This window comes from Lepidochelys olivacea (assembly GCF_965140295.1).
Source record: "Lepidochelys olivacea isolate rLepOli2 genome assembly, chromosome: 11".
Lineage (NCBI taxonomy): Eukaryota > Metazoa > Chordata > Testudines > Cheloniidae > Lepidochelys > Lepidochelys olivacea.
Genome location: NC_140421.1, coordinates 53,582,548 through 53,596,996, shown reverse-complemented (window position 1 = coordinate 53,596,996; position 14,449 = coordinate 53,582,548). Strand labels below are relative to the sequence as shown.

The following is a 14,449-nucleotide window of genomic DNA, read 5'->3' as shown; positions in this document are numbered from 1 at the left end:
ACAGGCCAGGTGCTGGGAGGAACCTCCTAAGAAGGGAAATCTCCTAGGAGACGGGCGACGACGGCTGGGCGATCAGTGGCCTCTGCTCCCTGATTGGTACTGGGCCCTAGGAGATGGTGAGGGCCAGTCCCGGATATCTTGCTGGGCGGCACATGCCCCAGAGTGTCTGTGCCAATCCACCGGCGAGGAACACTTGGAATCCTTCGATCAGTGCCCCCCCCAGTGCGGGGACCAAAGAGGGCTCCACTGAGCCTGCCTCTCTAGTCCCGAGGCATGACAGCTTCGCACAGGCGACCGATGGCACAACGTCTCTCTCAATGGGGAACAGTGCCACTGAGGCGGGGAAAAAAGCATAGGTCCCAAATCAGGTTTTCCTCGAGACTGGGGTATTGCTGGAGCCAACGTGGGCAGCGTCAGGATCTCTTGAGCTGCTTGAAGGGCTTCGGGCGTCAATGGCACCTGAAGCTTGCTGGGGCCTGCACCGCTATCTGGAGTCCCAGGCGAAGTACAGGATGCGCCGCACCGCTCGACTTGAGCTGGGGCCCGGGAAGGGGGCGCTGAGCTGCCCAGCATGGGTCGTGGCTCGCCCCCAGCCTTCTCCTTTCCCTTGCGGGAGGTAGATCATCCCTTCACATTCTTCTTCGGCTTCATGACCAGGGCCGTGGAGGGAGAACGGTGCCAGCTTGCAGACAGTGCCACTGTGTGTGGAGCACTGCACACGGAGGCCATGGTGCTCGGTGCAGAGTCGGACCACTGCTCTGGTGCCGGAGTGAGTGCCGACTCTATCAGGAGCGCTCTTAGACAGATATCGTGCTCCTTCTTCATCCTAGGTTTAAAGGACTAGCAGGTATGGCACTTATGATTTATGTGCCCCTCGCCTAAGGATCTTAAGCAGCTGGTATGTGGATTGCTGACGGGCATAGGCCGTTTACAGCAATTGCAGGGCTTAAAGCCTGGGGACCAGGGCATGCCCAATCCCCCAGCTGAGTCCCGTTTGGGACTAACGAAGAGTAGAGAACTACTACTAAGGGTTTAACTAAAAAACTACTAACTATATACAATTATTTTGCAGGTTTTCAAAGTTTGCAAGAACAGAACGAAACAACGCTAGCTGAAGCAGCAGAGTTCCAGCACCGTCACTGGCAGCAAGAAGGAACTGAGGGTAGCGGGAGCCAGTGGTTCCCCTTATAACACACCATGCAGGTGCCACTCCAGAGGGCACCAGAACCAGTCCCCTACGGATACTGCTAAGGGAAAAACTTCCAGCACAGGTGCATGTGGCAAGCACACACACCACATATGGAATGGACCAGCTACGTAAATATAAAGAACCAAAGTTATATCTCGGTTGCCAAACCACTATTAACCTGAGTTTGCACAAATAATAATTTAAGTTCTCAATTCTTTTGGGACAGGCAATAGCATAAATGTTAGGACTACTCTTGTAGTACACAAAGAGTTTAGTTTGTGAGGGATATAACAGTACTAAGATGCCAAGATTTTTTCCCCACAAGATAAAAAGTGGGCTCACCCCTTTCCTGAAACTAGGTTTTACGTGTAAGATTTTAGATATCCTCCAGTCCCTGTCTGAGCACTAAGGAAATCTCATTTTTCTCTCTTTTTACCACCTTGCTCCTTGTAGTCTCTGTCATGGTCACAATTCTTCCTTCAAGAGCAGTGGACAGGATTCTTTGAAGAGAGGCAATGCCACAACAAGTTGGGGGTGAAGATAGGGTGGGGTAATGAGACACTCTCTCTCTAAGGGCCAAGTATACTGTATCAAGAGCATTCCCACATCCCCAGGAGGCACAGATGACTGAATTCAGGACAATCTGACCCAGGACCTGGCAAACCCATAAACTGTGTTCAGTTTTGTCTGTGATTTGAAAGTCTCTAAATCAGAGAGTGAATCTGCTACTTACACTCATCTCTCCTCAACTGAGCCCAACATCCTCAGATTTTATTAGCCTAGGCTAGCAGAACCCAAGGCAGTCGCTGCTCAGTGATGTCAAACTCACCTTCCATCCTCTGATGTAAGACTGTACTACAATGGCCGAACTCTTTATCCTCTGATACTTCTTTTGTTGCTGTATTAAAAAATCAATAAATATAGTTAAGCAGAGAAAGTCATAGTTTTAAAACTGCTTTACATCAAAACATTCTTTGGTAACATCTAACAAATATATTCATATGCAATTTAATCAAAAAAAGTATTGGAGAAGAGTGGATTAATTTCTGAACACACAAATGAGGGTGTGGATTTCACATCTAACTCAAGAGGAAACAAACACACAGACAGCAGAGTACATGGACAAGGCCACTTTATACACAAAGAAAGACTAACTTTCTGGCCAACAGAGGAAAGTTATGTGAATTAAATATGAACAGCCACTGTTTTGTTGTCTTTCCCACCAACAAAATAGTTCAGATTGTCACAAACGCTTTGCTCCAGTTTGTCAGCTGAGCTTGCCATTGACAATCATAAGGCTTCTGTTGTTCTTCACACCCACTGCCCTCTTATAGTATCGGTACTGATAATAGCTTATAAAAGATAGTTTGTTGAAAGCCGGACTGGAATGCTATCCACCTAAGTCAGTTTGATGTACACCCTCATGACAATTTCCTGAACTGTAGAACATTTTCCTCTTAAGGTCAATAACATCCTTATTTTTCTAGTAAGCTGCTGGTTAATTTAATATCCTATCAGCAACAGGCTGAAGGTTCGGCAATGCAACATGAAGGGCCAAATACTCAGCTCAGCACCCAGTCTGAAAAAACTGTGCTGGTCAGCTCTGCTGAGGGGTGGGTGTGGATATGGGTGTCAGAAGCCCTCCCTCAGATGCCGCAAAACTAAGGAGCCATTCCATGGCCACTACTGTAGCTTCAACCTCCTCCCCACAACCCTCTCACAGACAACACTTTGTGATGGGAGGGTTTGGTTCTGTGAAACAGCCGATCCCCTCGCCAGACCTTAAGCACAGGGAATTGTCACAGAGCTTTACTCAGGCAGGGGATGCACGCCCTTATTCAGCCTCCCAAACCCTGACCCTCTCTGTGCCTCAAATCACATTAGTTCTGATGCAAGAGTGCTCTTTATATTAAAAAAAGAGGGGCAGGATTTTCCCCCAGGTAATTTTTTGGGCACTTCAAGGAGCCAAATGACTGCCCATTCTAACAAAATAACTGCTATACGTTTTCAGAAAACCAATAGAGCTCTACAGGTTAGGAAATATTCTTCCTAATGTTCATACAGGTTTGGTCAGGTCAAATGTTGGTTTTCATTTGTTCTCATTTTCTTATATCAACAGGCCTGCAAATTATGTATTTGACAACTCTATTTTTAAACCATTAAAGCTCCACTGGTATACTCAGTAACGTAGATACATAGCTGTAATGCAATCCAATCCTAATGTTGGCTGAAGAAAAGGAGTGAATTAAACTGGACAAGTTTGTATTGGAAATGAATTTTTACAGTGGTAACAAGACAGTAAATGAGTTATTTTGAGATATAAATAGCCACATATTTTCTAATTTCCAAGACAAGTTAATCTTTGACTGACCTCCATGTTCAATTGAATTGAATACTAAAGGATTTCAAGGCCACGTAAAAGATTATCAAAAACCATACATCATCTGAGATACGCTAATTTAACAATATCGTAACATTTATTTAAGGGGAGCTCTCTTTCAGTACGATATGCTATTTCATCAAACCTTCTCTTGGCCTTTCATAAGTCTTAATAATGTATATTTCTTTAAAAAAGGAAATTAAAAACGTCTCTTACTAACTGGAAAAAAGATTGAAAACTATACATCATTTAAGTTCAATTCATAATGATGTGGAAGATCCTGTCTACAACAAAATTTGAAGCAGTCTTAGAACTATATTAGTAAGAACCATTTAAACACAGGTCTTTACGAGTTGTACCTAATAAGATAAATCATTGGGACCCTCCCAAGCATTCTTGTGCCTCAAATTTAAAGGCTTCAAATAAGGCAAAAGACAAAAAACATCTTATAATGATAGAATTTCACATACAGTAAACATACACATTACTAAACTTTTGTATGCATTGGTTGCCCGTTGGTACATGCTACAAAGTTTCGCCCAATGCTTGAGTCTGTTGAACTATAGAGAGGTCCCACCATTAGTGCTGGGAAATCCTGTCTCCAAACGGTTGAACTAACCAGGATACCTTGACAATCCTTTTCACACAGATCATGTACTTCATCGTGAGCCTATTTAACTCAGTTTACTTGGTGGATATTTTTGGTGCCAAAATACAGACATAAAATTGAATAGTTGCATCACTTTCACCAAGGCTGATAACAAAGAAAAAGAATCATTAAGTACTAATAAGAAATCCCTGTTTAATAAAATTTGCATCTTACTGCATATCTCCTGTACCAGGAAGCAATCACAATCTGGCTCCGTTTCATTAAAAGGAAACGTGTCCGACATTTCCAACCTCTGTAAATCTTCTGAATGAGTGTGGCCAAGTCCTCTAGACGTTGCTTTCTCAGGTCTTCTAATTTGAAGAGCTGAGTTAAAAAAATAAAAATAAATAAAAGACAGAAAAACAGAAAAGCGTAATTAGGATAACAAAAAGGGATCAATTCCCTGAATCCCATGCTTCACCTCTTGAGAAATCTTTGGCTGGATCATGATTACTGTACATGGCACATAAATGCGGTATTGATGCCTTACATCCTGAGGTTATTCAGTGGATGAAGACTACATTAGATATTGGACTGTTGCTGACAATTACCTTCATAGGCTTTTAATTCCCTCTCAGCCTCACTTAGGTTTATTTTTAATGCCTTCTTATAAGCCTGCAATTAATCACTTTAATTTCTATACAATGTTTATCATTCTAGTACCAGAGCATTGTGTTTGGCGAAACCTGCACTTGTCATCCAGCAAATTCTTCAGCATTATTGATGGGTAATCACCATGCAAGCTGCTCTTTGATTAGTGCTTAAAAAGCAGTCTGAAAAAAGTGGGCACTATCATAATCAGGAAGCAGCAACTTTGGAAAGAGAGAGTTTAAAGTGCACCCCTCAGAAGCCTGGCTCAATTTTATTTATTTAATGCCAGGTCTGCAACACCCCATGCCCTCCCCCGCAAACAGCACAGTCTTTGATTCTATGGTGGAAAAGATTTGTTCACACACCGTTCTTGGGTTGCGGATAAATATCTTTGATCGGCCAAAGGAATATTCTTCCTCAGGGATTTCCAATTCATTGAACAGTACCTCTACACCAGCCCTAAGAGAAGAAAATGAGCTTCTTGTGATATATTTAAAACTCTTCAGACCAAAACATACATACTTCTTAGAGTTTACACACACACAAATTAATAGGCAGCATGTTAAAGGATGTTTTAAATCCTTAGTGTTTAATATGAGAAGAACGGAAATGTAACTCTTTTATTCATTTTTTTTTATTAAGCTCTAGACACAAGAATCATATTTGGAAGGGTATGGAGCAATTTGTGTACAAAGGGAACAATTACCATTAAACAGTGCCAGTGATGCAATCCAATCCTAATGTTGGTTGAAGAAAAGGAGTGAATTAAACTGGACAAGATTGTATTGTATTGTATTGGAAATGAATTTTTACAGTGGTAACAAGACAGTAAATGAGTTATTTTGAGATATAAATAGCCACATATTTTCTAATTTCCAAGACAAGTTAATCTTTGACTGACCTCCACTGAGCTATGAAGGAATAAGAATACCAATGTTTTTCTTACCTAGCAGGTCCTCTCCAGTGAGGCCAGGTCTGCTTACAAAGCATCTTGTACCTTTCTAGACAAAGCTCATAAGGCTGTCTGAACGCATAGCCTGCCCTTCTAACCCGGACATTCTCTAGGAGACCTAGGTACCGGACCTGGTGACACACTAGCGCTTCATTGAAGATATGTGCAGCTTTTTTGTCATTGGGCTTGATGCATCTGGAAATTGAAACAATATTCTGCATTTTGTAGGAATACTAGTTTATAACATAATAACTTTACATGTACAATACAATAGTTTAAATTTTACAAGCCAGGCACGATCAGATATTAGTTCATGTTTAATTTACGTAAGTGCATTGGATATGAATAGCACCCCATTTTCAAATTTCATTTCCTAAAAACCTACAATGAAACAAAACTTGCCATTCTAAAATATTAACTATGTACACGTGAATTGCTGATGTACCAAATTCAATGCATACACAATTACAACCCAGTGAGATATGCAGACAGGCTATGATCCAGAAAAACACTTAAGTATTTAACTAACTTTAAGCACATAAATAGCCCCACTGAAGTCAATAGCACTATTCGAGTTCTTAAAACCTAAGCATGTGCTTATGCACTTTGCTAAATTAGGACCATAATTTTATTCAGTTTCTCTGATGTTTTTTTTTCCATTTACACTCTTTTGTTTAATGGCCTCCTTGTGCAAGAGATGTTAGAATGAAGTCCTATTTATCCACAAACAATTATGTGGTATAGACAGCACCAATGCAAGCTTCCTCACACTGTCCCTACCAACGTGCCCCACCCTTGATTCTACAAGAGTAAGGGAGCAGTTGCATTTCTTGGCCAATTCATCCTATGAACTCTCCAAGAATGCCCAGACTCCTGTTAATGCCAGCTCTAGTGGAGGATTTGGGGAAGTGCACTAAAACCACCAACTCATTTCATATAGACGATTGAACAAGCAGGACAGAATAACAATTTTAAGTCACTGCTCACCTGGACTGAATTTACATCAATGAGCTACAAGAGAGAGGTTTCATTATCTCTTGAACTACTCTCTGGAGCCATCCATTCTCTGTTTTTTTGCTATCACATTTGGTTAAAGGCAGACATATCCATTATCATTTTTTAAAAGCTATCAAAGAATAACTTACCTAATATAGTTTGGATTTTTTGTCTGCAAGTTCTTCATCAGAGTAGCTACAGAAGCCTTGAATTGTGAACCTGCTGTTGGGGGTCTCTTTAGATTAATCTTGGCAGGGTTACCTTCTGGGAATAATGCTTTAATGAGGGAGTGGTTGGCCTTCCACATGGCCTGGGAGAGGTCACGGTAGAGTAGATCATTATTCTTGTCAACAAATCCTTCTACCTGGTACATAACCTAAACAACATAGAAGAATCTCAAGAATCAAGAAACTAACACGCCAACAAACTCTCCCACTCCAGCCAGATTAATAATTTCTCGCTTTGGAAAAATGCAGTGATTATTTCCTACTATTTTAAATCACTATACCAAAAAAACCATTCCAAAATAGCCAACCAACCAACCACATTTATTTAAGTTTACTTAAGTAAAACAGCAGTTCAAAATAATATTAAAAATTACACAATAAAATTCCTAAATCTCAGTTGATATGTACTAGCTAGCTGTATACTCCCCAGGGGGCTGACATTTTAAAAATAATTCTTACATGGAAAACAGCCTGATGACATGCGTGCACAGGAAGATCTGAGCTGCACTTGCAGACACAGAAAGCCTCCAGAAGAGCTTTACCCATCTCTCCATAGGAGAATATTCCAGTTTTTGGGTTGCCTTCTTTTTTAGTCTTTAATATCTTGGCATATGATCTCATCGATAATACAGATGCCTTCAGTTTCATGATTTCATTTATTTTTATGTCTATATTACATTTAATAAAAACTAAATATTAATGTTGTTGCCATATTTTACAGTGGATCAAGTGACTGGAAACATTTCATTTTCCTTTACAAAATGCATTTCTGAATGTAATTGATACGGAAAATATTGGCAGGCATTACTACCGAAAAACATACAAAGTAACTTAAATAATTATATTTTGAGACAAAAAAAAGTCACCAACTTTCGTTAGTGATCAAAATTGTCTTCAACTGGGCATGGAAAAACAATGCCAAAATAGTATGTACCGACTGAACTTTCTGCCCAGTTAGTAAATGTCAGAACAAATGAGGACTCATTGGCTGCTAGTGCAGACAAATCATCTGCCCTAATCCCATGCTGAGTGTCGAGAGTTATCTCCAATCAAATTAAAAAACAAATTAAAATGCCTTAAATAGTATTCTAGGGCAGATTACAATCCAATACAAAATATAACCATCAAACACAAAATATAAATGTTATTAGGCTATCTACTATGCCAGTTCGGGGAAACCCTGCTCCCAGCAACTTTACTGCTACGGACTAAGAGACATAACTGTGACGTCAAGTTTGTGATACACAGACTGGTGAGAAGTTAAAATAATGTTAAAAAGGATAAATACATTGTTCTAACCAATGATGGGTGAATTTTTTTTTAAACCTGTCCAAACCTTCACTCATGCCCTGAAAGGAATGATTTTTCAGGTTCAGATCAGTGGCCTAGTCTGTCACCGATTGTCTTATCTTAGCTAACGTAATGATCATGATTTTTAAAAAGAAAGTTATATGCAAAGAAAATATCAAGAACTTCAAACTGTGAGGCCTGTATTTATTCATGCTGTTTATCTTAGTAAAAAGCAAAATACATTTCCAAGCCTTCTGTAGCGCTTTATCTTCCATCTGTCTAAACAAACAAGACTTCAAAATAAACTCGGCTACCCTCAAATTTATATGAACTCCACTTTCTCAGAGTATTAGCCATTTCAGTGATAGCAAACCTATTTTCAAGACAACATGTCACCTTCAAATGTGTGTTCATCTTTGCATCTCCAAACAGGACAACTTTGGTTTCACAAACTATACACTTTCAGTGATTAAGTCAACACGAGTTTTGCCATTGACCTCAATGAGTGCAGGATGAATCCTCAAAAATTAAATACACTGTCAAATAATTAACTTGTCACTAGTTCATTAATAGGAAGATTAAAAAATATCGAAGTAATTTTACTTTATATTCTGCATTTGACTGAGACAACTTCAAGCTTCCACATCATTCCTTCATTGTATCCTCATTTATTATTTAAAAGAACATAGCATTGTTTCGCTTCCCAAACCTGGAGCCCATGCAGTTTGGCCTCACATGCAAAAAACACAGATCAAGCTATGGGGATGTTATTTCAATACAGTACCTTGCCAGCATAATGCTGAATTCTAAAGCAACTGTGAGGCAGCGATGTATCATTCAGGAAACGTGAACACTTGCTCATCCTACTCTCAAAGTGCTGATGAGTGGCACAGATTTGGTTCAGTTTCTCTAAAAAGGTGTCATCGGTAACGGTGCCTGGCCTCAGACATTCTTCATCTAGCATAGCCAGAATTCCAGTTTGATTCTGTAGTTTAAAAACAAATTTCCTTCTTTCCTTAATGCATTGTTTTTATCTTTTTATGGAGATAAATAACTTTGTGCTAACTTATACAAACAGTAACCAAAATTGAACTTTACTTAATCAAAATATACATAGAAATGCAGAAGTCAGAAGTAAAGATCAGCCATATTAGTGTATTTTCTGCTGTTGTTCAGACCCATTAATAAGTCAGAACTTTGCAATTAGCTTTCCAAATTTCCAACCTCCACATTACAGCTGAGTTTTAATTAGGAGCCAAGAAGCCATTCCATTCTGAACCCCTCTTTTTAGCCATTTGTAACTTTCTCAAAATTCTTCTTTTTGGACACACAGTTCGCAAGCTTGATATCAGCTTAAACCTGAATTTTATTTTGAAACTGTGAAGAAAACTTGTTCAACCATTTTCAAGACACCTGAGCATATGGGAAAAAAACAGGTTTTGTCTCAAAGAAAAAAATTAATTTTTGCATATGTTTTTTTTTTCAAAATGACATTTTCACAAGTTCAAATTTACGATTGAATTCTTCATTGCGAGCTAATTCAGCTCTTACATCTAAATTCACCCCCAGTGTGAGCAGTAAAATTCCATTGACTCTGGTAGAGCAGGACCTGTAAAAGCCAACTGTGAACACACCTCAATGTGAAAGTGTTTTTTAATTAATTGATAATACTAAAAAGAAAAGGATTACTTGTGGCACCTTAGAGACAATAAATTTGTTAGTCTCTGAGGTGCCACAAGTACTCCTTTTCTTTTTGCGAATACAAACTAACACGGCTGCTACTCTGAAACGTGATAATACTAACAAACTCCTATATAGTGCTCAAAGCACTTCATAAAGAAAGGTATCTCCCGATTTTACAGATGGAATATAGAGTTCCAAGTCACATAACAGGTCAGCAACAGACCTAGGAATTGAACCCCAGCCAGTCCCCCTACTCCCAGTATAGTGACTTATTTCACTTGACTAGAATACACAATCTCCACATTCACACTTATGAACTTTTGAAGATGATGCACTAACCATTCACAGTATGTTAATCAACATTTAAAGTGTGCGACCTAGAAAATGGGCCCTTCTTCACAACAACTCAAAATCTGTCCAGTTCCCATTTTCCTCACCCCTTCTCCCCAGCACACATGTGCTTTCTGTATTTCTGAATGCGCATTCTTCAGATTTGAGTCTTCTGACTTGCACTTTTAACTTTCAACCTAAACGTCATTCTCCTATTTCATTTATATAAGAGGCTAATCTATAGCCTTCCACTCAAAAAGAGATAAAGTAATCAATTTATGGGCAAAGCTAGCATGCATTTTGTATTATTGGTTAAACAATGTTTCAATTTGCATTGTTGTTAAGGAACTAGCATGATGTGAAACATAATGTGTGTTAAATCAACAGGAACTACTGTGATTAAGTACAAGTACAAGCTGTATCAGAAGCATACAATGACTCAATAACTGAGTTGCCTGGTTACCATTCAAAAGAAAAAGTTATTTACAGCACAACTGGCAGCTGCTCCTGATGTCTTTTAATAAAAGCAGCACTGCATCAAAACATTGATTACGTGAAATAAACTGATAATGTATTTTTGTTATCTCACTAATAAGTGCTGCACACATCTATAAGAGAAAATGCAATGACATATAAACTCTATCTTTGTCCATTCCACACTTCTGAAATATGCTAGCTCTTTAGTATAATAAAATAAGTGAACTGTAATTTAATACAAAGTCAGAGGGTCACTTGTTTCTGAAATCAATATGCTAAAAAGCTCTCATTACAAACTAATTTTAATTCAACGCAGTTACGATATCATTTCTATTTTAGGCATCTTAATTTTCAAATTTTAATTCAAATTTTAGAAGAAGAATTCACAAAGGCAAAATCTTTGAAAGTAGTAATTGCAACTTACATTTTCTATTAGGTCACAAATTATGGCATTGTTGAAATATTCAATGTGAGTCCATTCAATATCCTATAAAAACAAAAAGCATATAATGATATGAACAGAGAAATAACTGCAGGAGTTCTCTCTATTGGCACGTTTTTATTGCATTCCTATTTATTAAAATACCCTTTTAAAAGTCAGCCCTATATATGTAGATTTTGGGACCCTAACATTTTATTTAAAAAAAATGCAATCTACAACTAACATTATTTGGCCAAAATGAATGCCCTTGAATGGTTTCCAGACTTGCTTTCCATTCCCTTCTTCAATCTGTGTCAATTTCCCATGCACTCCATTGGAAACAAGCCAAAATTTTATACAGCAAGGCCTTGGGTCAGTAATGCTTTGTGTAGACTTGCAATGTTTATAAGGAAATAAGTCATAATTTCAGTACAAAAATCTAAGACCAAGATTTTTCTGTTCTTAATTTTCATTCAGGACAAAAAAAAAAAAGGCTAAATTTAGATGAGATCATCTGAAAAACCCACTGAGTCTGGCTGTTATTCAGATATTTGAAAAAAATTAACATGTTAAAATCAACAATAGAACTTCCAAGTATGGAATAATAGTCCTACACCAGATGACAATGAATGACAGAAAAAACCAAGAGAGTTTCAGACTTGGAGGGATACAGCCAAATGTACAAAGTAAAAATACAAGCATTTCAATTCCATACTTAATTTGTATTCTAGAGTAACATCTAATATTTTAGTTTTTTCAGAGAGGTTGAAATTTAATTCATAAAGTAAATTACAGTAATTATCTTTCAAAGTGCTTGACCAATCAATGCAAAAAAAAAAAAAAAAAAAGGGTTTGTCAAAGCTCCACATTGCCTTCGTGATTATAAGGCAGGAAGAAAGTCTACCCAATTTTCAAAAACATTTACACAACACAATAGTGCCATTCAATCTGAATACAGACAGCACACAAGTTTCTACAGTTTTGAAAGATATTTCCTATGATCTATACATATAGTAGTACGGAATATTGCTAGAATCAATAAAAACTTTGTAACTTTAGGCACAACCACTGTACACCACCAAACCATAGTAATTTAGGCTCCAAGACTCATCTTCACAGTTTATTCTTAAAATAGCATGTATGGCTCATTGTAAGAACTCACAGCAGAAAACTAAGGGCATGTCTACAGAGCAAACAAAGACCCGCAGCAGCAAGTCTCAGAGCCCAGGTCAACGGACTCGGAATCACAAGGCTTGTACTGCAGGGCTAAAAATAGCAGCGTAGCTGTTGGGGCTCGGGTTGGAGCCCGGGCTCTGCAACCTTGCAAGGGGGAAGGGTCTCAGAGCCCAGGCTCCAACCCAATCCTGGTCGTCGAGACTATTTTTCGCCTCGCAGCGCAAGACCAAATCAGTTGGCAGGCTCTGAGACTCACTCTCGGGGGATGGTTTTGTTGTTTAGACATGGGGTTCTCAACATTTTTCTTTCCGAGGGCCCCCCCAACATGCTATAAAAACTCCACCGTCCACCTGTGCCACAACCACCGTTTCTCTGTGTAACCAGCAGATAAAAAGGCAGGACCAGCGCTAGGGGGCAGCAAGCAGAGCAATATCCTGTGGCCCCACGAAGCTTAAGTTGCTTGGGCTTCAGCTTCAACCCCAGGCGACGGGACCTGGGCTTCAGCTTTCTGTCCTGAGATCCAGCAAATCTAATGCCGGCCCTGTTCTCGGCTTTATTTTGACGGACCCTCTGAAACCTGCTTGCGGCCCCCCAGGGGTCCCCAGACCCCGGTAAAGAACCACTGATTTAGACATACCCTCATAGAAATCTATATGCAATTACTTCCACCACACTTCATCCCATTTCATCCACCTTACTGACCTTGGAACGATCACTCATCTGTCACTAAGAATGCATCTATTTGAAAGTTCAGTGTATTTTACGGCCAACAAGATTATACTGTGAAATAAAAGTGCATTTTCTTTTGTATTTTAGCTCTATGAAGGAGCTAAAGGGTTTCCTGGGAAAATTGCATAGACTGGTTCAAGAGGCCAGTCAAAAGACTGAAAACTGTATCAAGTGACCAGCCTGACACTGGGGGATGTAGGAGTCCTGTGTCAAACATAGAGAGATACACACACACACACTTTTACAGAGCTATCATGAGACTGACGAGAGGGACAGGCCCTGTGAGACGACATGAAGGTCTCTGAACCTGCACCAGGGTCTCCACGTGGAAGATGCACGACACTTTGTAAGCCAGGCCTGCATATAAGCTGTTTATTGTTTTTTAAGGTATATTTTCTCTGTAACACTTTTGCTCTGAATAAATAATACTTTGCTTTATGAAGGGTGGTTGGTCACTGTATAACCCTGTCATCTCTCAGAGGACAGGGCTGCAGGTAGTGAACTACCATTAAATCTGCTAAGGTGATCACAATGAACCATAGCCTAAATCCCCAGTCTAGAAGGGAATGTGTCATGGGACTCTGCCCTGAGAAAGGTAACAGAGGTTTGAGACCTATCGCGGGGATCAGAGGTGCAGTTACCTTGGGAACTATGATAGCAGATGGCAACAAACAGTGCTACTCTCCATGGCAGGCTCAGGTTCAGAAAGAGAGCTCTGGGTACTGTGCCCGGAAAAGGTGTGTATTGGTGAGTGAGTAAGAAGTGATCATACCAACAAATGAATTTGAACATTACCTCTCGTATGTATTCCTCCTGTTCTTCTTTTAGGGTGAGTTCAATGAAGATCTGCTGCAGCTTCTCATTACAATAGTTAATAATGAACTGCTCAAAGCTGTTGTCCTGTAAAACAAATCAACACATTTCTGTTCATTTGTTGCATGTAACATGCTCTGGAATTCAGTTGGAGTAAGTTACGGCAAAGGCCTTGAGTCTACAAGCAGCTTTACTGGTTTACTCTCTGGTTTTAAAGGTGGCATTTCCATGTATACATTGTTAAAAATGGATTATAATTTCAAAATTTAGGATCAAATCTTCTCATGTGATTTTCCCCACTATGAGGGACTGCAAGTTTGACTTATGGTGTTTCCTCATCATTTCCTCAGGGTGGGGTGATAATATGGGGCTATTATAATATGATGTGGCCATTTCCCATGATGCCAGAGCAGAGACCATGTAGAGAAGACTTCCCCCTGAACAACCCACTCCTAGCATGTGGTACATTGGGAGCACCTAAAGGGAAGTTTCTGCAGGCTCTAACATTATGGTTTTTAAAAAAACTGATATGCCTTTACATTTACA

At 39.4% G+C, this 14,449-nt stretch overlaps 1 protein-coding gene across 5 annotated transcripts in view; it reads right to left on the bottom strand.

Moving 5' to 3' along the window:
* Positions 1-14,449, bottom strand: part of MYO1B (myosin IB) — a 185,098-nt gene that overhangs the window by 28,025 nt on the left and 142,624 nt on the right. For all 5 annotated transcript variants that reach the window (XM_084643733.1, XM_084643735.1, XM_084643732.1 and 2 more), the window contains exons 14-21: positions 13,886-13,990; positions 11,189-11,251; positions 9,059-9,259; positions 6,907-7,133; positions 5,756-5,956; positions 5,175-5,268; positions 4,393-4,542; positions 2,019-2,087 (exon numbers count right to left, since the gene is read on the bottom strand). In XM_084643733.1, the coding sequence (XP_084499859.1) occupies positions 2,019-2,087; positions 4,393-4,542; positions 5,175-5,268; positions 5,756-5,956; positions 6,907-7,133; positions 9,059-9,259; positions 11,189-11,251; positions 13,886-13,990 (1,110 nt within the window). The remainder of the gene's footprint in view (positions 1-2,018; positions 2,088-4,392; positions 4,543-5,174; positions 5,269-5,755; positions 5,957-6,906; positions 7,134-9,058; positions 9,260-11,188; positions 11,252-13,885; positions 13,991-14,449) is intronic.